This window comes from Salmo salar, chromosome ssa05 (genome assembly GCF_905237065.1).
Source record: "Salmo salar chromosome ssa05, Ssal_v3.1, whole genome shotgun sequence".
In the NCBI taxonomy this organism is placed as follows: domain Eukaryota; kingdom Metazoa; phylum Chordata; class Actinopteri; order Salmoniformes; family Salmonidae; genus Salmo; species Salmo salar.
Window position 1 is genome coordinate 72,641,655 of NC_059446.1, and position 19,859 is coordinate 72,661,513.

Genomic DNA, 19,859 nt, shown 5'->3' on the forward strand with positions numbered 1-19,859 from the left:
CGTTTTTCAACCACTCCACAAATTTCTTGTTAAAAAACTATAGTTTTGGCAAGTCAGTTAGGACATCTACTTTGTGCATGACACAAGTCATTTTTCCAAAAATTATTTACAGACAGATTATTTCACTTATAATTCACTGTATCACAATTCCAGTGGATCAGACGTTTACATGCACTGAGTTGACTGTGCCTTTAAACAGCTTGGAAAATTCCCAAAAATTATGTCATGGCTTTAGAAGCTTCTGATAGGCTAATTGACATTATTTGAGTCAATTGGAGGTGCACCTGTGGATGTATTTCAAGGCCTACCTTCAAACTCAGTGCCTCTTTGCTTGACATCATGGGAAAATGAAAAGAAATCAGCCAAGACCTCAGAAAAAATATTGTAGACCTCCACAAGTCTGGTTCATCCTTGGGAGCAATTTTCAAACACCTGCAGGTACCATGTTCATCTGTACAAACAATAGTACACAAGTATAAACACCATGGGACCACGCAGCCATCATACCGCTCAGGAAGGAGACGCGTTCTGTCTCCTAGAGATGAACGTACTTTGGTTGCGAAAAGTGCAAATCAATCCCAGAACAACAGCAAAGGACCTTGTAAATATGCTGGAGGAAACAGGTACAAAAGTATCTATATCCACAGTAGAACAAGTCCTATATCAACATAACCTGAAAGGCCGCTCAGCAAGGAAGAAGCCACTGCTCCAAAACCGCCATAAAAAAGCCAGACTACGGTTTGCAACTGCACATGGGGACAAAGATCGTACTTTTTGGAGAAATGTCCTCTGGTCTGATGAAACAAAAATAGAACTGTTTGGCCATAATGACCATCGTTATGTTTGGAGGAAAAAGGGGGATGATTGCAAGCCAACCGTGAAGCACGGGGGTGGCAGCATCATGTTGTGGGGGTGCTTTGCTGCAGGAGGGAATGGTGCACTTCACAAAATAGTTGGCATCATGAGGAAGGAAAATTATGTTGATATATTTAAGCAACATCTTAAGACATCAGTCAGGAAGTTAAAGCTTGGTCGCAAATGGGTCTCCCAAATGGACAATGACCCCAAGCATACTTCCAAAGTTGTGCAAAATGGCTTAAGGACAACAAAGTCAAGGTATTGGAGTGGCCATCACAAAGCCCTGACCTCAATCCTATAGAACATTTGTAGGCAATACTGAAAAGGCGTGTGCGAGCAAGGAGGACTACAAACCTGACTCAGTTACATCTGCTCTGTCAGGAGGAATGGGCCAAGATTCACCCAACTTATTGTGGGAAGCTTGTGGAAGGCTACCCAAAACGTTTGACCCAAGTTAAACAATTTAAAGGCAATGCTACCAACTACTAATTGAGTATGTAAACTTCTGACCCACTGGGAATGTGATGAAAGAAATAAAATCTGAAATAAATAATTCTCTCTACTATTATTCTGACATTTCACATTCTAAAAATAAAGTTGTGATCCTAACTGACCTAAGACAGGGAATTTCTACAAGGATTAAATCTCAGGAATTGGGAAAAACTGAGTTTAAATGTATTTTGGTAAGGTGTATGTAATCTTCCGACTTCCAACTGTATATGCTGTGTACATATATGCAGTACAACAGGACCTTTTTTAGTTGTATTGTTCTTATCTAAAATGTGTTTCTGTTCCTGTCTATCAGTGTTATGTATTTTGTCACGTTTTAGGTTTTGTGTAGACCCAGGAAGAGTAGCTGCTGCAACAGCTAATGGGGATCCTAATAAAATACCCAATGAACCACCACCAGACAGGTTCAAAACAGGTGCGCATTTTTATTAAGTGCTTGTAACATAAGTAACACTGTTAATAACATTAAGAATGGTCTGGTACGTGGTCAACACATGTCCTTAGGCACGCTATAGGGGTCAAAGTTGAAGGTGTGGCTAACAGAATGTCCTGAGGTCAGCCATTTTAGATCTTGCCGGGAAAGCTTCCGGCCTCTATCTGGTCGTCCCACTTGGCGACCTGCAGGATGAAATGCACTCATGAGGTTAAACTGCCTATCAGTGTAACATACAGTTATAACACAGTAGCTACTGTAGCCTTCATTCTGCCTTCACTTTACACCCATCCCATGCTTTCAGATCTATGAAAAGTGTCTAAGGGTAGGGGGTAGGAATCGACTTCAGACTGGGACCATGGTCAGTTATTGGACTCACAACATAACAGAGTGCATAAACACTTGCAACATAACAGAGTGCATAAACACTTGCAACATAACAGAGGTCCACACTGTATACCAACTACCACTTCAGGTAAGGACATTTGAGACACAGAAGAACAGGTACATTCATAACTGTACCACTCAGTGGACATGTCAGAACAGACTGTTGGCAGAGTTTAGACATGCCGGAACTACTAAAGGCTTCTATGGAATGTGGTGCTCAGACTGTTGGCACATTGTGAATAGTTGAGGCACTGCTAATGTGAGTGAAAGTAGGTTCTAACGTGAGCTGATTAAAGTGATTAATCATCCATCTCTTGGGGAGGTCCAATCATTGCTGACAATACTCCACAACCATGGGAAGGCAGTTAGGGGGCATTGTGTGTATGCCCACTCCTTTAGGCTCTGTTTGAATAGTTTGCCACTCTATGGCTCTGCTTAACCTTATAAAGGAGTGCCCGCCCCATACTATGAGCCACAGTGGCAGCATACGTACCCAGCTCATGGGACAGATACTCTTGTAGACCCTCTGGTACCAGTCACAGGGAGCCACATCCTGGCCCTTGTCTGACAAAGCTTTGTTGCACCTGTGGAAGTCTAGAAAGAGAGGGAGGAGAGAGTTAATATTGACAGAATGAAGTGGTAAGCATTAAGACAGTTATTACAACTTTTACTGACACTGGTGTTACGTTTCTGTACCTAAAACTCTAATAGCAAACAGCCACCACAAATGGACCCTTATCTGATGTGCTAAATGATGTCAACATTAATCTGACACTAATTAAAACTAACAGAGCCGAGAGAAAACCAGTGGGGTCCCCCGTGTAGCTCAATCGGTTGAGCATGGGCACGTGCAACGCCAAGGTTGTGGGTTTGAATCCCACGGGAGACCAGTATGAAGCAAAAAAAATACATGTATGCACTCACTACTGTTAGTCTGCTAAATGACTAAAATGTCAACGTAAAAAAAAAGTACAACGACAGATACATTAGGCTATCCTTAATAAACGAGCGTTGAAGACCGAAAAGATCTGGCATACCCAAGTAGTACCCTTTCCTAACAGACATGTCAGTCAGTAGACAGTTGGCTTATGATGGCGTACCTTGGTGAATAGCTGAGGGACAGCCAACATTCTATCTGGTCTAATGTGAACCGATAGTGATTTAGACCACACTGTGAGGAGGTGCTTCTCATGGGGCTCTTATCAACCAAATAAGTTGGACATTCATCAATGCTTCGAGAGCAAATACCACCGTTTACAATGCACATCAATTGCAAATCATCAACCGCATGATTCTTAGTCCAGGCAAATAAGGTCAAAATTGAGCTTCAGATAACAATCCTTGTTTTGTTAACCAACCCAGATCTTTATCTTTGTGAACAGAATTGCTGGGAAGGGAACCAAGAGTCAGGGTGGCAGAAGAGCCTGATGGCTAGAAGTATCCTGTCCTTGCACCATTGAGTGTGTGTGTGTGTGTGTGTGCGCGTGTCAGTTGGGAGGTAGAAATGAGTAGTAGACTGCTGGCAGGCGCTGGAGAAAGAGGGGGAGAGAAAGGAGAAGTAGTTGATCAGCTAGCTAACTTACCCAGATAGTTCTGAAAGCAGTTGCGGGTCTGGTTGGTGTTGGGGAAGCGGGCGTCAAAGGGAGCCGTCCTGTAGTTCTTTATCTTCTCCTCAATAACGTCAGACATGCTGGTTAGCTGGCGGTCTCACTATGTCAACACTGAAACACATTGATAGGGAGATGTCATATAATGTCACGAAACATGAGCTGTACAGTAGTCTCACGAGGCCATCCTTCCAAATCTGCTCTCGTTGACTCGCCTGGGTTTCCGAAGCGAACTGTACACTTGCACATACATTAGGAAATTATCTTGTTGTCATGATAATAGAATATGGAATGGACTAGTTCAGATAGGCTTATTAGCTTGCAAAATACTTATCCATGAGAGCCTGTACAGGTGTCTATTTGACTAGGTGATAAGTACCGCAATGACAACTCACAACTAGGACAAACAGACCGATTGAAAGCTTGTAACCTTAGCTAGCTAGAATTCAGTCATGGAAGGTGACTTATCAATCCTTATTTCCAGGTAACTAACGTTAGTTAGTTAACAAATAAGTAAAAGACTTGAATAGAGATTTCAGACTAGCTAGAACGTTTGAAGTTAAAGCTCGCTAACCACATCGAATGAACTAATGTAGAATAGTTGGCACAGCTTCAAATGTATTTGTTGGCTTGCTTGCTGGCTAGCTACATTAGCTTGAACCAAGCTAGCTAGCCGGCTGTATCAAAACAGTGGCACGGCACACGTTATTTCCAATTCATTAACATACTTTTCCACAAACCAAAAAATATGACCCTCAGTATATTAATTGAAAGAGACAAATTATTATGATTTTTCAGCAGTTTTCCACGACCTACCTTGGACTGTTTCTCGTGTCCTCTCTGGTATGATGTCCTCTCTCACCGGAAGACCGTAACGCAGTGTATGCTGGGATGTTGGAGGTTGTGAGTGGACTAGCAAACGTAATCACCATGGCATGCGAATGAGAAAAGTTGGCATGGGAATGAGAAAAGGAATGAGTCAGTTTCCCAGGTTTTTAGGCATAATTCCTTCTTTATTGCCTATAAACAATGATTAGAAACACAAATAAATTATGGGAATCACTTTGGGATTTTTAAGCCATATGAAGTGTAATCACTGAATTTAGCATAATGTATTTACACGAAGAAGATCATGTCAAACATGTCAGTGATAGCCTAGTACAGTGTTTCCCAACGCCAGTCTCCCATTACCCCCAACAGCACATTTTCTGTTGTAGCCCCAGACAAAAACACCTGATCCAGTCCCAAATCAAAAGCCTGATCTCCTGCCTCAAATCAACAGGATGAAATTCCATCCCAAATCAACAGCCTTACGCCTGTCCCAAATCAATAGGATGGCCAATGCTGTGAGTCATCTATTTTTACCTCTGCCTCTCAACATCTAGAAACCTCTGCACATCTCTGTCCTCCAGCAGTGTTGTCTTGCTCATGAAAGTTGCTCACACATTTGTAAGCAATGTAGGCTGTGAGAAGAACGTGTTTGTTTTGTTTCGAAAATACAGGGCCCACAGTAGCAGGCCAAAATGGACATTGTGATAAAGCTTTGCCCAGGCTAAAAAAGATCCCCCGCAACTGTGTCAGTATGTCTAACAATAGTAAAGATAAATAGCTTCTAACTCTTCTCTGTTCCCAAAGAAAAGAGATAGAGAAAAAGGAAGAGAATACTATGCAGGCCCACACCTGAACTGTGCCAAGTTTAAAGTGTCATTCTTTTAGTTGACAGTTATTCCAATGAAAACCCACAGATGGTTACCTACCTGGAAAAGGGGATGAATTGTCAACCGCACGCCAAAAGCAAACAAAACAAAGAAACTCCATGACGCAAAGGAGTGTTCACAGGCTGCTGTCACCCGGCCATCCCTGTCTGTGAGCACCTCTCCAAACCAAAGACCTCAGAGTGTCTGGACGGGTTCACTACCTCTCAGTGGAAGTACGCTGTGTGGTTTGGCACACTGTCTCATTTCGAAGGAAACGTCTAGTTTTTGTGTGTTTTGGTAGTACCTGTAATAGCCTATAATTTCAGTTGCATAGTTTCAAGCTTTATTGGACATTTATTAACACATTGTAAGAATGCATAGTGTGTACTATATCTGTTATTATAGTGGAAGGGATGTATGTAGCCTTAGCCTATTGGTTCAGATATTATGATGAATCCAATGTAACTTTCTCTCTTTCTCCCTTTCTTGCTCCCCCTCTCTCCCTGCCTGTCCTCTCTTTTCCTGTCACCATCTTCCTGTTGTAGACAAGTTCAGAGGTCACAGGTGTCCCTCTTTCTCTGACTTCCTGTCTCGCTGTTTCCTTCTTCCTCTTTTCAGCAAAAACCTGCTGCTCAAATTATGTCCTTTTCTAGAAAACATTATATGCCGTTCTGACTGACTGCTATCATTTTTAAGCTGGGAGCATAAACCTCTTTTCTCTGAGTGGCATTGTTAAAGTAATTAGTTGTTCAAATTAATCACAGATTCTCACTGCCCCCCAGCCCACGCCCCCTCCTACACCCCCACCCCCACCCAATCTTCTCCGTACCCAACCCCAGCGCTCCAAAGCACCCTAATGCCAAAGGCAATGGTCTAACGGAATCCGACCAGTGTCCACGAGTGTGCATGTGTGCTTGGGGGAGACAGGGGAATGCTGGATTAACCCCTCCCCCCAATCTCTATTTCTAGTCTTATCTCTTTATAGTGTGTATGTACAGTGAAGGTACAAGGGGCCAGCAAGTGTGTGCATCACAAAATAATCTCCCCATTTCCTCTCTCTCTCTCTCTCTCTCTCTCTCTCTCTCTCTCTCTCTCTCTCTCTCTCTCTCTCTCTCTCTCTCTCTCTCTCTCTCTCTCTCTCTCTCTCTCTCTCTCTCTCTCTCTCTCTCTCTCTCTCTCTCTCTCTCTCTCTCTCTCTCTCTCTCTCTCTCTCTCTCTCTCTCTCTCTCTCTCTCTCTCTCTCTCTCTCTCTCTCTCTCTCTCTCTCTCTCTCTCTCTCTCTCTCTCTCTCTCAGGATATAGGTGTTGTCCAGCGCGAAGGAAGGAAATTCTGTCACTTAGAACAATGGGCCTGTTTCTCTATCTATAGACCCACAGAGGCAGAGAAAGAGAGAGAAGGAGCCCGTACCACCATTACTTAGAAGACAGACAGAAAACACAAAGAAAACGAGAGATAGTGGAGAAAAATATGTTCTGATTTAAAAAGAGAATATATTGATGAAGAGAACGTGTTCGAGAGAGAGATACCTGTGGCGCAGATAGACATTTTGAAAATGGAGTTTTTGTCTTGGGGAAAAAGGAAAATACATAGTTGTTTTTAACCATTTTCTTTTTTTTCTGTTGAGAAGGACTAATAAAACACTTATACAAAGAGAGAACTGCAGTCATTCTCGGTAAGTACTTTCAAGTACGCTTTTATTGTAGAGGGCATATTGTGTTGCATTGGTTCGTCACTTTTCCACTCTATTTTTTTTTTTTACATTTGAGCTGTCATCCATGATAAGCTGTTAGAGGTCACAATATTGATCATTTTCCACAGTAAAATGTTGCTGATAAGTTTTTGCTGTTTCTTTTGCAACATTGCATTATAGAAGATTGAATAAAAAAAATAACAATGAAAATAGATTATTTGGGTTCAAATTTGAACCGTTCTGCATTCATTTTTTATGTTGACACATCAAATTTTTTGAAGAATAGAAGCTGTCCCTAAGCACAGTTTTCCCTCCCCAAACTCTACATTCCACCATTACGAGTAATTTCATTCAACTCCTAGTTGTAGACTGAGGCGACAGACATGTAGTGACCTTAAGAGTGGGGATTTCCCTTTCAACACGACAGCTGGATCTGAGGCCTGTACAACACACTTCCTGTTTGGATAAGGAGGAATGACACACATTCAGTTTAGAGTACCTTTGTGACAAGATGTAATTTACAGTGCTGTAACGTAAGAATTTGAGATGATTTGAGCCAAGTGTAACCTATCTACCATTTTCAAAAGAAATATATATTTTTTTACCAATGGGGGGCAACAATCACTTCCACAGCCAATTTCCTTTGGTGTGTAACAATGAACAATTCCACAAGGATCCGGAGGATCTCAAACTATTCATGATGATGACCTTAAACTATTCATGATGATGATGTCATTATTTGATAAATTTAGGATTACATACCCCCAGTTGGGTTGTTTGGAGGAAAAGGTCAGTCTTCCTCCCCCTGATGATTTCCTTGTTTCAGGCCCACATGAATAGAATGTTAAACAGTATAGTCCACACACATATTAATTAATTAACTCAAAGATTATGAACATTTGATCTGTGTTCTTTGAGTTCTCACATTACACAATACCTTTCTCTCTCTTTGGTTCTCAGATGGATCAGATGGAGGGGACTGACAGTCCTCGCTTCAGGAAGCTCCATTTCCCTGTGGGTCTGTGGATCAACTCTCCCAGGAAACACTTTGCCAAGCTGGGGGGCCGCTGGCCCAGCGCCATCTCTGTCAAGTCAGTCTCTCTGCTACCTATGTACAGTACCTCAATGTCACTTAGTCCAATGTTGATTCTCAACGACTTTGTTCTAGTCCAGCAGTAACACATCTGACTCAACTAATCAACTTATCACACATCAACCCAGGTCTCTTAACTTGGTTGGTCTTTCAGTCTGTTTGTCTGTCACACATCAACCCAGGTGTCTTAACTCGGTTGGTCTTTCAGTCTGTTTGTCTGTCACACATCAACCCAGGTCTCTTAACTCGGTTGGTCTTTCTGTCTGTCTGTCTGTCTGTCTGTCTGTCTGTCTGTCTGTCTGTCTGTCTGTCTGTCTGTCTGTCTGTCTGTCTGTCTGTCTGTCTGTCTGTCTGTCTGTCTGTCTGTCTGTCTGTCTGTCTGTCTGTCTGTCTGTCTGTCTGTCTGTCTGTCTGTCTGTCACACATCAACCCAGGTCTCTTAACTCGGTTGGTCTTTCAGTCTGTTTGTCTGTCACACATCAACCCAGGTCTCTTAACTCGGTTGGTCTTTCTGTCTGTCTGTCTGTCACACATCAACCCAGGTCTCTTAACTCGGTTGGTCTTTCAGTCTGTTTGTCTGTCACACATCAACCCAGGTCTCTTAACTCGGTTGGTCTTTCAGTCTGTTTGTCTGTCACACATCAACCCAGGTCTCTTAACTCGGTTGGTCTTTCAGTCTGTTTGTCTGTCACACATCAACCCAGGTCTCTTAACTTGGTTGGTCTTTTGGTCTGTTTGTCTGTCACACATCAACCCAGGTCTCTTAACTTGGTTGGTCTTTTGGTCTGTTTGTCTGTCACACATCAACCCAGGTCTCTTAACTTGGTTGGTCTTTCTGTCTGTCTGTCTGCCGCCTCGCTGTTTTTTCAGTTTGTTCTGTATTCAGTTTGTTTATCCTTCAGTCCTCCTCACTATATCTCCAGCCACAGTCAAGTTAAGCGTCTGACATGTTTTTGCATACAATAAATGAAACAAGACAACAGCTCGTTATGGACTGATTTGATTGTATGGTCATGTGTCACATGTCATGCAGTGTTCCTTGAATCCCGTGACCGTTTTCTAGCAGTTAATATTGTCTATGTTCAGCTCTATCAGCCATAACTCCCAGCTGACATCCCCTACTCCCCCTCTCTCTCTTTCCTTCCCCCTCCTCTCCTTCTCTCTCACTAGGTCCACCACCAGCTCTGATGCAGCGTCCCTCCACGAGGCCCCCTCTGCCCCTTCCTCTTCCCTCTCCATCTCCACCCCCTCCCTCGCTCCCCCATCCCCCTCTCCCTCTCCGGCCTTCCTCCGGCCCCGTCCCGCCGGGCCCCAGTCCCGCACCAAGCGTCTTTCCCACCTCTTCCTGAGGGGGCGCTCCAACAGTGACCGAGACAAGGCCATAGGGGAGAAGGAGAGGGAGGTGTGGGCCCACTCTGCTGCCCCTTCCTCCCACCACTACCTGCCCCCTGCCTCCTCCACAGCCCCAGGCCTCATCAAGATCTATGGGGATGCTCTGTCTAGTGGGGCTAACTACCGCTCTTTGCTGGCCACCGCCCACTCTACAGCCAAACAGCTGATCGCCCAGGTCATCACCCGCTATACGGAGAGAGAGAGGGAGGAGACGGACGATGCAGGTAAGAGGCAGAAAGAGAGAGAGAGTACAGACCGAGTACAGTACAGGGATTCATGTAAGAGAGGGGTGAAAGTACAGATAAACATGGGATTAGATTATTGTATGATTACCACACAATAACTATTATAGCCAAAAGCTTTGGGACTTTCAGTATGTAGACTATTCCTGCCATAGCAGAAGGACGGGAAATGACAGTAACTGTAGAGAACGGGACAGTGGCTTACTGGTTTTCATATTCCTTATTGACACATATCATTGCACCATGAAGTCAGGCACATAGCCAGAATTGTTCCAGTAAATAAACCACAGCTGTGAACACTTCAACTGAGCAATAATGTCCAGTTTATGCAAGTCATATTCATTGGAAAAATAATTAGCCTGGTCGCCCTGCCTCCCTCTCCTAGCCCTGCAGAAACACAGCCCGGAAGACTTCCTGTTGTGTGATGTCATTGGAAAGCCCATCCAGCAACCAGATGGAGCCGTCCAATGGGAGACAGAGTGTCGTAGGGGTGTGGCCGAATGGGAATGCCCGCTGCTATTGGTGGACATGTGGCGGCCCAAGGATGGGTTTGAACGCCGCTTTGAGATCCAGAGACGGGACGACTACGAAAGAGAGGAGAGGGAGAAAGAGAAGGAGCGAGAGAGGGAAGGAGAGAACCACACAGGTAAAAGGACAATATAGTGTCTCTAGATGACCAGCTCTTACATCTGAGGTTTCCTACAGTCATCCAGTGAAAGTGTCGTTTCTTTGTTTTTAATGATATGTCTGGTTGTCGTGGTAACAGGTGTACGTTGGAGGCGAAGCCGCGTACAGTCGGGGGGCGGGGCTGAGGAGGGTGAGCGAGGTCATCGAGGACGGAACTCGGAACTCAGGAGGAGCATCAGCGACATGAACCTCAGCCTGAGGCGTCGCCAAGGAAACCACGTCGGCAATGACCCCAGTCGCTCCGGAAACCACCCTAACAACAGTGCAGGACTCCAGGACAGGAAGAACATTGTGAGCATGATAGCTCCATTGGAGCACGGAGAGGTGAGGATGTGTTTCAACACATATTGCAACATGATAGCAACAGGGCAACCCCACCTAATCTCAGCAGTGCAGCAGTCTGACCATAAAGACTCCTCCCTCTGTCTTAGATGATGAGGTCAAAGGTCAGAGATGAGGTGGAGCGGAGGAACAAAGCAGACAAGGCAGTAGAGGAGGAGAAAGACTACTCAGCCTGCGACCTGGAAGTGATGTCACAGAGCCTGATCCTCCCGCCCACGGACCGACCCTACTTCCTGTTGCTGCAGGGCTACGACCAGAGCAAGGTTAGACCTGCGCCTCCCAGATGATCACACACACACACCCTGAACATGACATCATACCTGCATTCCCCTAATCGCCACATACCATCACTGTTTCCAACCCTTCCCCAGCCTCTCCCATTCAACCCTGAGCACAAAACAGACTCACAGCAACACAATACCTTTGGAAACACACAAAACCCCACTGTGTACATCACTCCATCTCTCACACTGACCTCACACAAGTCTTCATTGTAGCAAACTGTGACACACTTCATACCTTATCTCCTGACCTCCGCACAACTTAAGATCTCCAAGATGTCCCATTATCATAACCATGGCCTTTGGATGATAACAGACTCCCTTCTCTCTTTCTTTCTTATTTCCTTCTTCTGTTCTCCTCTGTGTGTGTTTTCTACAGGACTTTGTTTTGTACATCATGGCAGGGCACACACACGTGTTTGGGCGGAAGCCAACGATGAGGGAGAGAGAGAAGGACAGAGAAAGGGAGCGGAAGGGGAAGAGGCCTCTGAAGGTGGAAACGTTCCTCTCTGCTCCAGACATGCTGGCCAGGCACCTGTTGGTCAGGAGAGATTCAGCCGTACCCGACGCTCCCTCTGGGCAAGGTAGGTCTGGTCCACAAACAACCCTAGTCCTAAATCCTGGCCATACTCCTGTGATGTTTGCAGACCTGAACAAACAGAAAAGTGCCTGCAAAATAGGGAGTCTTTTCCATATATGCTTACATCTATCCAAAGAAGTAACAATTCCTTACTACACGTTGACACCTGATTTTACAGTATTTCCTGTCCACAATCAACCTCCAGAGATCCTACCACTAGACACTTCTTGATACCCCCTTATATATGGTTAGAAAACTATGTCATACCTTTTTATAAGCAGTTTATGAGCAGAACTTCAATTATAGTGTTACTAGTTAATCAACCTATTTTCTCTCTCCCCCCAGCTCTGATGCGTCCCTTCAGAGGAGGAGCTGTCACACACAACGGAGAAGCTCTCTACCGGGAGGCGGTGCTTAAACCTGGGGACGTGATTGGTATAGGAAGTCACTTCCTCTTCCTGTATCGTGACCCCCGAGTGACCCCGGCCCCTCCGCTGGCTTTGGCGCTGCCCTGGCAAGCTGACGTTCCCTCCACTTGCTGCCTCTCGGGATTGGTGGACAGACAGGAAGCGTTAAGGCAGTACCTGGGGTCCACTGAGGCTCTGCTGCGGTTCCAGCCTCGCCACGCTGACGCTCTGCTACAGGTGACAGAAGAAAGACCCCTGTGTCTGTTAGTTACACCACTGTGTCTGCTACCTGTCTGCTACAGATTAGAGTAGAGAACTGTGTTATATAAGTGGGGGGGAGGTACCTGAAACTTAAAGTATCTATTGTTACCACATATATTACTTTCTTGGTTGATAACGGGTACATATGAGCTGAAACAGGACTATAAATGAAAGCCACTGTTTCTCACTTTTTCTCCATCAGGAGATAATCTCTAAGAACTCCTCTCCAGACTCAGAGGGCGGACCTTTAGCCCCAGCCTTTCTCCTGTCAATCATGATTGACCACGCCTCCAAACACCTGGATCCCGCCCTCACGCCTCAGTTGCTGCTGAAAGCAGCCAATCAGATCAAAGGGATTGTTTGGGTGAGTTCATTTGAAAGACTGTCTAGGATCATCTCAGTTGTAATAACGCTAACTAGCTGTAGCTCAGTCAAGACTGACAGAGAAAGATACACACCAGATAAAATAGGATTGTAAAAGCTTATAAAGCCAGCCCCAGACTGACACGTCTTTCTCTGAAACCCTGTAGGCTGTGAACAGGGATTCATTTAGACAGACAGACAGACAGACAGACAGACAGACAGACAGACAGACAGACAGACAGACAGACAGACAGACAGATGCCTGTCACTGTAGATGAACAGAACAGGGGATGAGCTGATGTCACTTCCTTCTGGAAACTGTGTTGTAATTGTCCTGGTGGCCTGTCCAGACTTTGTAACCCAACTCTCCCCCCCCACCCCCCCCACTAAGCCAAGACGTGTCTCTCCTCTCATGTCCTCTCCAACTCTTTTTACAGGATAACATTAAGGAATTTGGGGATAAGCATCCCACGCAAAAGTAAGATCATTTCTGCTCAACGTCATATTTCAGCTGTTTCCTGTGTTTGGAACTTCCCTTAGGGCTGTATTAGGGGGAATCAAGAGCACTGATTGTCCAGCTTGTGTGTCTGTAAATTATGTGATGAACATGCAGATACTATTTAGCATTATGCAAGGATTCATGATTAAAATATGTGACGTTTACACAAAGTATAAACTGTATATGATACTGATAAACTAATACTGTACACAAATATCTATTAATATTAATGTTCATTTAGCAGATGTTATCCCAAGCAAATAGCAGTTAACAGATGTAATGAGATGTAGTGGGACCCTGGGTCACACTTTATTTGGATAGTCTGGATTGTCCATCTGTAGATGCTCTACATATGATCATGTTATCAACAAACTATCTGTTGATAAGTAACTGCATGCTAAGGTTACGGTTAGGGTTAAGTTTAGAATAAGGGCTAGGATAAGGGTTAAGTTGAGGGTTAGGATCTGGGTTAAGGGTTAGGGTTAGTAGGAAGTTAGTTGAAATGTTACTGATAGTCTGTAGAGCATCTGCAGATGGACTATCCAAATGTAATTTTTTATTTATTTTAATTTTACCTTTATTTAACTAGGCAAGCCAGTTAAGAACAAATTCTTATTTTCAATGACAGCCTAGGAACAGGAACTGCCTTGTTCAGGGGCAGAACAACAGATTTTTACCTTGTCAGCTTGGGGATTCGATCTTGCAACCTTGTGGTTACTAGTCCAATGCTCTAACTGCTAGGCTAACTGCCGCCCCAAATAAAGTGTTACTGAACCCCGTCACTGCATGCTCATTAAAATAGATCAAGGACTTGCTGTAACTCCTTGAGATAGATGAATAGATAGTGACAACAACTTCTATAACACTGTGTGTGTTCTGTTCTGTTCTGTCCAGTTCCACAGAGCAGGAGGTTGAACTGAGTGCGCCCAGTGCTCAGAAGCTGTCCTCTGACCTTCGACCTCTGATGTTCTGGATGTCCAATGCCACAGAGCTCCTCAACTTCTTCCAGGTCAAAGTTGAGGCCATGGAGAGAGACTGGGAGTTTGAGGGTGAGACACCCGTGTCATAAGAGTCCGTTTCCTCTTGATCAATGCAGATCACCATCGATCATCTGCCAAAAAGCTTCTTTCTCCAATAAAAGCATTTTGTCATATTAACCTTGTCTCTTGTTTTGACGTCACATGGCCGTTGTGTCTTTGTGTCTCCCTGTCTTCCTCTTCCTGTGTGACATTCATGCTATCATCATTTTGCCCCACAGTAGTCAAAACAAGTTAGTTTCGTCATTGAGAAAGTGAAATATATTTTCGATTGTTCTGCAATAACAGTAGTTAAATGACAGTAGTTAGAAGTTAATGCATATATATTTACCCTCAGCTCCTGGTGACCCGGTGTTGTCAGCTGACCTGGACACCTGCTCCGAGGCCCTGGCGCAGCTTGATGACGTGATAATGCACACCTTCCAGCAGTGCGTGTACCACCTCACAAAGGTGAGGGAGGTTGAGTTGCCTCACACTCAAGACACAATCAAGTTACTGTACATAATTATATCCCGATCTATACATGAATTAATCTCTCTCTCTGTCACTCTGTCTCTGTCAGACGCTGTACTCCCTCCTCCCAGCTCTCCTGGACAACAACCCTTTCTCCAGCCTGGAGAAAGAGAAGGAGAGAGATGAGGCGAGGGAGATGGAGGGGGGTGAGGGTGGTGGAGGGGAGGGAGAGGGGGATGACGTGTCCTCCCTCCCCCCTACGGTGGCTGGGCTGGTGGAGGTGTACCGCTGCTCCCTGATGCTGTCCCGGGAGGCCTGCCTCTCCCCCCCACTCACCTCCCAAACCTTCGGCTACCTCTTCTTCTTCACCAACACCTCCCTGCTCAACACACTGCTGGAGAGAGGTGAGAGGGCAGGGGTCATACTGGGTTCCAAGGTCAGGGGTTGGTCTGAGGAAGCTGCAGTCATGAGCTAAGTGGGTTCTACATTACACATGCAGAAATTGCTTTCCGCTACACAAGCCATTGTTTGTGCACGAACCATTTAGTGTAGAGGTCATAAGGGGATGCGCGCTACCAAGCACAGCGAGACAGAGAATCTGGGTGCGGCTCTGAAATAACTTGAACTTTCCAACCCTGGTTCAGATGTGCACTAACACACACACACACACACACTCCCTCTCTTTCTGTCTCTTCTTCCTCTTCTCTCGCTCTGTCCCTCACTCAGATGGTCTGTTCTCCTGGTCTAGAGCGGTCCAGATCCGTACAAACCTGGACCTGGTTCTGGACTGGCTGCAGGGCGCAGGACTTGGAGATATCGCCTCCGAGTTCCTGAAGAAGCTGTCCGTCACAGTCAATTTCCTGTGCGTCCCTAAGACCCGCCTCATCCAGGTAAAAATAATGCTGGTTTAGCCAGTTAACAATCAGTCGATTTAGCAAGATAATGACCCAAAACAAAACATTCTGGATAAAGAATCATGTTATGGTCTCGTTGTTTTTGTTGTTGTGTTGTTCTTCCTCTAAACCTATTTGACTTATCACACATCCACCCCTAGCCCCTACCTCTAGACACTTCCTGATGCCTTCTCCTAAAGCTGATTGGATCAGATAGGTATAAACTGTATGATAACTGCTCTAGGAAGCTAGAAAAACAATATTTTCCATTAATTTGTTCACACCCATTTAGTTATTTTCAGATATAAGGGGTAATCTAGCGGTGACAACGGGCTAGGGGTAGATTTCAGATTTGGCATCCCATCTCAGTTGTAGACGTTGCTGATATCGTCCACTTTTCCTCCTTCTTTGTTTTGTTGCTCATTGGTTGTTCTCTTATGTCTCCCCCGCCAGTCATCCTGGGCCAGCCTACAGGAGGACCACGCCTTGCTAAGCCCCACCCAGCTGCACCATCTGCTGACCCATTACAAGCTGGGACCGGCCAGAGCCCCACCGGCCTCCTGGGCCCCTCCCCCTGGGACGGAGCTCAGTGGAGGTGAGACACGAGAGGGGAGGGGTTGGGAGTCCTGGAGGGTCATTATGTAGGAGCAATGCTGCATTCATAGCCAAGTGGGAAGGTAGTATTTACCATATACGACAGGGAAAATATCCGTGTGAACTGTCCTCCAACTAGTAATTACTAGGGGGAAACTCGTCTATCATCCCTAAGCTCTGACTTCTCCTACATGCGGACCTCTGACATCACCTACTAAGGAATAGACTTCGATAACAGCATTTTCAGTAGATAAATGTAACAACAAAACATAAATTATAAATAGCAATCTATTAATATGGTTTTTGAACACTATAATTTGTTTACAAGCATGATAGCTCTACTTTTAGATTATGGTTGATGAAGCTTTTTGGACATGAGCAAATCGGCGTTTCTAAATGAGTTTAAAGCATGTGAATGCATCTAACTGGTATTTACGACTTCACAACTTCCAACTTGGTTATGAACAGAACATTAGATACAACTGCAAACTTGAGATAAGTAGACTATTCCCGTAAATTATGCATTTATGTCAATTAGAAAATATTTGTGATCTCAAGTCAGGATTCAGCCCTTAGACATTCTGAACATTGTAAGTACACATGTATAGAAGGGGTATGATTTCTTCCTAAGAATCTCAGACCACTACATTTCTATTCATGCTTTTCTGTCCAAGACATCTTCGAAAGTTTCCTGGACCACCCCCCTCTCATCCTGCCAAATGAGACGCCTCAGCTGGACCTCTCCCAGCCAATCCCCAGCCCCGAGCTACAAAAGGAAGTGACACGCTTGCGCAACTTCCTGTGGGGACTCGACCAGGATGAGCTGCCAGCCAATCAGAGGACCAGGCTGTGAGCGCTGGACAGTTGAGCTCCGGGTAGAAGCTACACTTAGGCACAGTTCTAGGATCAGTTCACCATCCGCCTCAACCATGAAGGGAGAAAGACACAAAACTGATCCATGATCAGCATCTAGGGGCAACCTCATCCATCTCGGGCAACTTTGAAATTAACCCTATATTGAACCCTCTGTCGTAAGACAGATGCAATGGATAGGAATGGCAACTGGTGTGAGGAATGGCAACTGGTGTGAGGAATGGCAACTGGTGTGAGGAATGGCAACTGTCAAAAGAAAGTCATAACACAATGTAATAGTTATCTAACTGTAAGACAATACAACTGTTCTTTTACTGTTCTCTAAACACTCTTTATTTTGTAACTCATTGCCTGAATGCAGTGGTTGCCTGAAAAAGAAAAGTCCTGCAAAGTGAAGCATAAATTATGGTATGACAATGTTATTATGTAAAAGATATCCCTGTAGGTCAGCTTTATACTGGATGGATGGATACTCACATATATTCTCATATAAAGAATATAGTAAATGTGTATTGTCACAGAACATTAGATTGTATACCAAAGTAAACACTAACACTATGAAGGAAACTGTTTTACCATGTGTATTTTATTTCTAACCGTCTGTCCTCATATTATAAATAAAATGTTGGTACCCTATGATCTGTCCATAGTGTGTTTCCTTTGTTATGGCTGTTTTGTCCTTGTTTGTTTTTTTTACTTTGATTGTACCACACTACTCAACAGCTAGACATTGTCTGGAAAGGTGAATGTCCCGGCTCATTTTGTACCCGGGGTGCCAGAATTAAAGGACCACAAGGTGGCGACGCAGCACTCAGCCAACCCCTGGAATGATGACTCAACAGTTACTAGACAAGGGAATTAGCGGGGGTCCCTGTCAATCAACCCGATTTCCGAAATATCATATTTCCTGTGTGATTAATAGGTTATTCCAACATAGACATAACATACGCACGATGGTGCTTCCATGGCTTAGGAAGCAGATGACGACCACACTCGATGATGCCTGGCTGTGCCAAGGTGAACTGTCTGAGGGGTCAGAGAGAATGACTCCAATGCAGTGGGTAAGATTTTTAATTTCCTTTCTGTGCGGTGATGACACACGCTAAACAGTCTAATCAGTTTGTTCCTTTATTTCATTAATGCGCCATATCCGATAGTTGGTCTCATAAAATGGCCAGTAGCTCGTTTAAGTGAAATTAGTGCGCGGTTTTCGTGGACGGGCAGCAGACGGGTGATGTCAGACCGTGTGGTGTGAGTAACATCTGTTTGTGTGACGGCCTGCGAGCGTCTCATAAACCATGTTACTGTAAGTAACCTAACTATTTGTTGTCACTCAGTAGACTCATGCCGAATTTCTAAATAAACAAAGTAGCCTACTTCCCCATAATAGCCTAGTGAGAGTGGAAAAACTAGTCTGTCAATTTATCTTTGTTCTTCAGTTTTGGAGCATCCTCAAATTCCCACGACTTCATGAAGTGGTATTTATCTAAAATCTCAAGAAGTTGTGCGTGTTTTTTCCTCTAATGCTTTGGCTGGTAGCCAAACTTCTTCCTTTCATCCGGTCAACAACTTTGGTTCAACGCTTTTATGGTAAAAAGCCCGAAAACAGTCCCGAAAGAGAAAGGACTTACAGTTGAAGTCGGAAGTTTACATACACTTAGGTTGGAGTCATTAAAACTCGTTTTTCAACCACTCCACAAAATTCTTGTTAACAAACTGTAGTTTTGGCAAGTCGGATAAGACATCTACTTTGTGCATGACACAAGTCATCTTTCCAACAATTGTTTACAAACAGATTATTTCACTTATAATTAACTGTATTCCACAATTCCAGTGGTTCAAAAGTTTACATACACCAAGTTGACTGTGACTTTAAACAGCTTGGAAAATTCCAGAAAATGATGTCATGGCTTTAGAAGCTTCTGATAGGCTAATTGACATTATTTTAGTCAATTGGAGGTGTACCCGTGGATGTATTTCAAGGCCTACCTTCAAACTCAGTGCCTCTTTGCTTGACATCATGGGAAAATGAAAAGAAATCAGCCAAGACCTCAGAAAAAAAATTGCAGACCTCCACAAGTCTGGTTCATCCTTGGGAGCAATTTCCAAACGCCTGAAGGTACCACGTTCCTCTGTACAAACAATAGTACGCAAGAATAAACACCATGGGACCACGCAGCCATCATACCGCTCAGGAAGGAGACGCGTTCTGTCTCCTAGAGATGAACGTACTTTGGTGCGAAAAGTGCAAATCAATCCCAGAACAACAGCAAAGGACCTTTGAGGAAACAGGTACAAAAGTATCTATATCCACAGTAAAACGAGTCCTATATCGACATAACCTGAAAGGCCGCTCAGCAAGGAAGAAGCCACTGCTCCAAAACCGCCATAAAAAAGCCAGACTACGGTTTGCAACTGCACATGGGGACAAAGATCCTACTTTTTGGAGAAATGTCCTCTGGTCTGATGAAACAAAAATAGAACTGTTTGGCCATAATGACCATCATTATGTTTGGAGGAAAAAGGGGGAGGATTGCAAGCCATAGAACACCATCCCACCCGTGAAGCACGGGGGTGGCAGCATCATGTTGTGGGGGTGCTTTGCTGCAGGTGTCACGTCCTGACCAGTAAAAGGGGTTATTTGTCATTGTAGTTTGGTCAGGGCGTGGCAGGGGGTGT

At 44.5% G+C, this 19,859-nt stretch overlaps 2 protein-coding genes across 3 annotated transcripts; one reads left to right on the forward strand and one right to left on the reverse strand.

Annotated features, from left to right (window-relative positions):
* Positions 1-1,773: 1,773 nt before the first annotated feature.
* On the reverse strand, positions 1,774-19,223 carry LOC106605843 (cytochrome c oxidase subunit 6B1). 2 transcript variants are annotated; one of them, XM_045718786.1, is made up of 4 exons: positions 19,170-19,223; positions 3,772-3,909; positions 2,682-2,782; positions 1,774-1,986 (listed from the first exon to the last, which is right to left on the reverse strand). In XM_045718786.1, exons 2-4 carry the CDS (start codon positions 3,875-3,877, stop codon positions 1,933-1,935), a joined length of 261 nt encoding a protein of 86 aa, XP_045574742.1. In that variant the 5' UTR covers positions 3,878-3,909; positions 19,170-19,223; the 3' UTR covers positions 1,774-1,932. The 2 variants fall into 2 exon arrangements, with proteins under 2 accessions (XP_045574742.1, XP_014057294.1); XM_014201819.2 differs by lacking the exon at positions 19,170-19,223 and adding an exon at positions 4,612-4,718.
* On the forward strand, positions 6,836-17,816 carry LOC106605844 (ras-interacting protein 1). The gene is made up of 16 exons (XM_014201820.2): positions 6,836-7,165; positions 8,144-8,274; positions 9,447-9,892; positions 10,296-10,556; positions 10,677-10,921; positions 11,029-11,202; positions 11,600-11,804; positions 12,146-12,444; positions 12,671-12,832; positions 13,269-13,309; positions 14,225-14,379; positions 14,705-14,817; positions 14,930-15,224; positions 15,547-15,710; positions 16,167-16,308; positions 16,982-17,816. The coding sequence occupies exons 2-16, from the start codon at positions 8,144-8,146 to the stop codon at positions 17,158-17,160; spliced, it is 3,012 nt and encodes a 1,003-aa protein (XP_014057295.2). The 5' UTR covers positions 6,836-7,165; the 3' UTR covers positions 17,161-17,816.
* Positions 19,224-19,859: the final 636 nt, after the last annotated feature.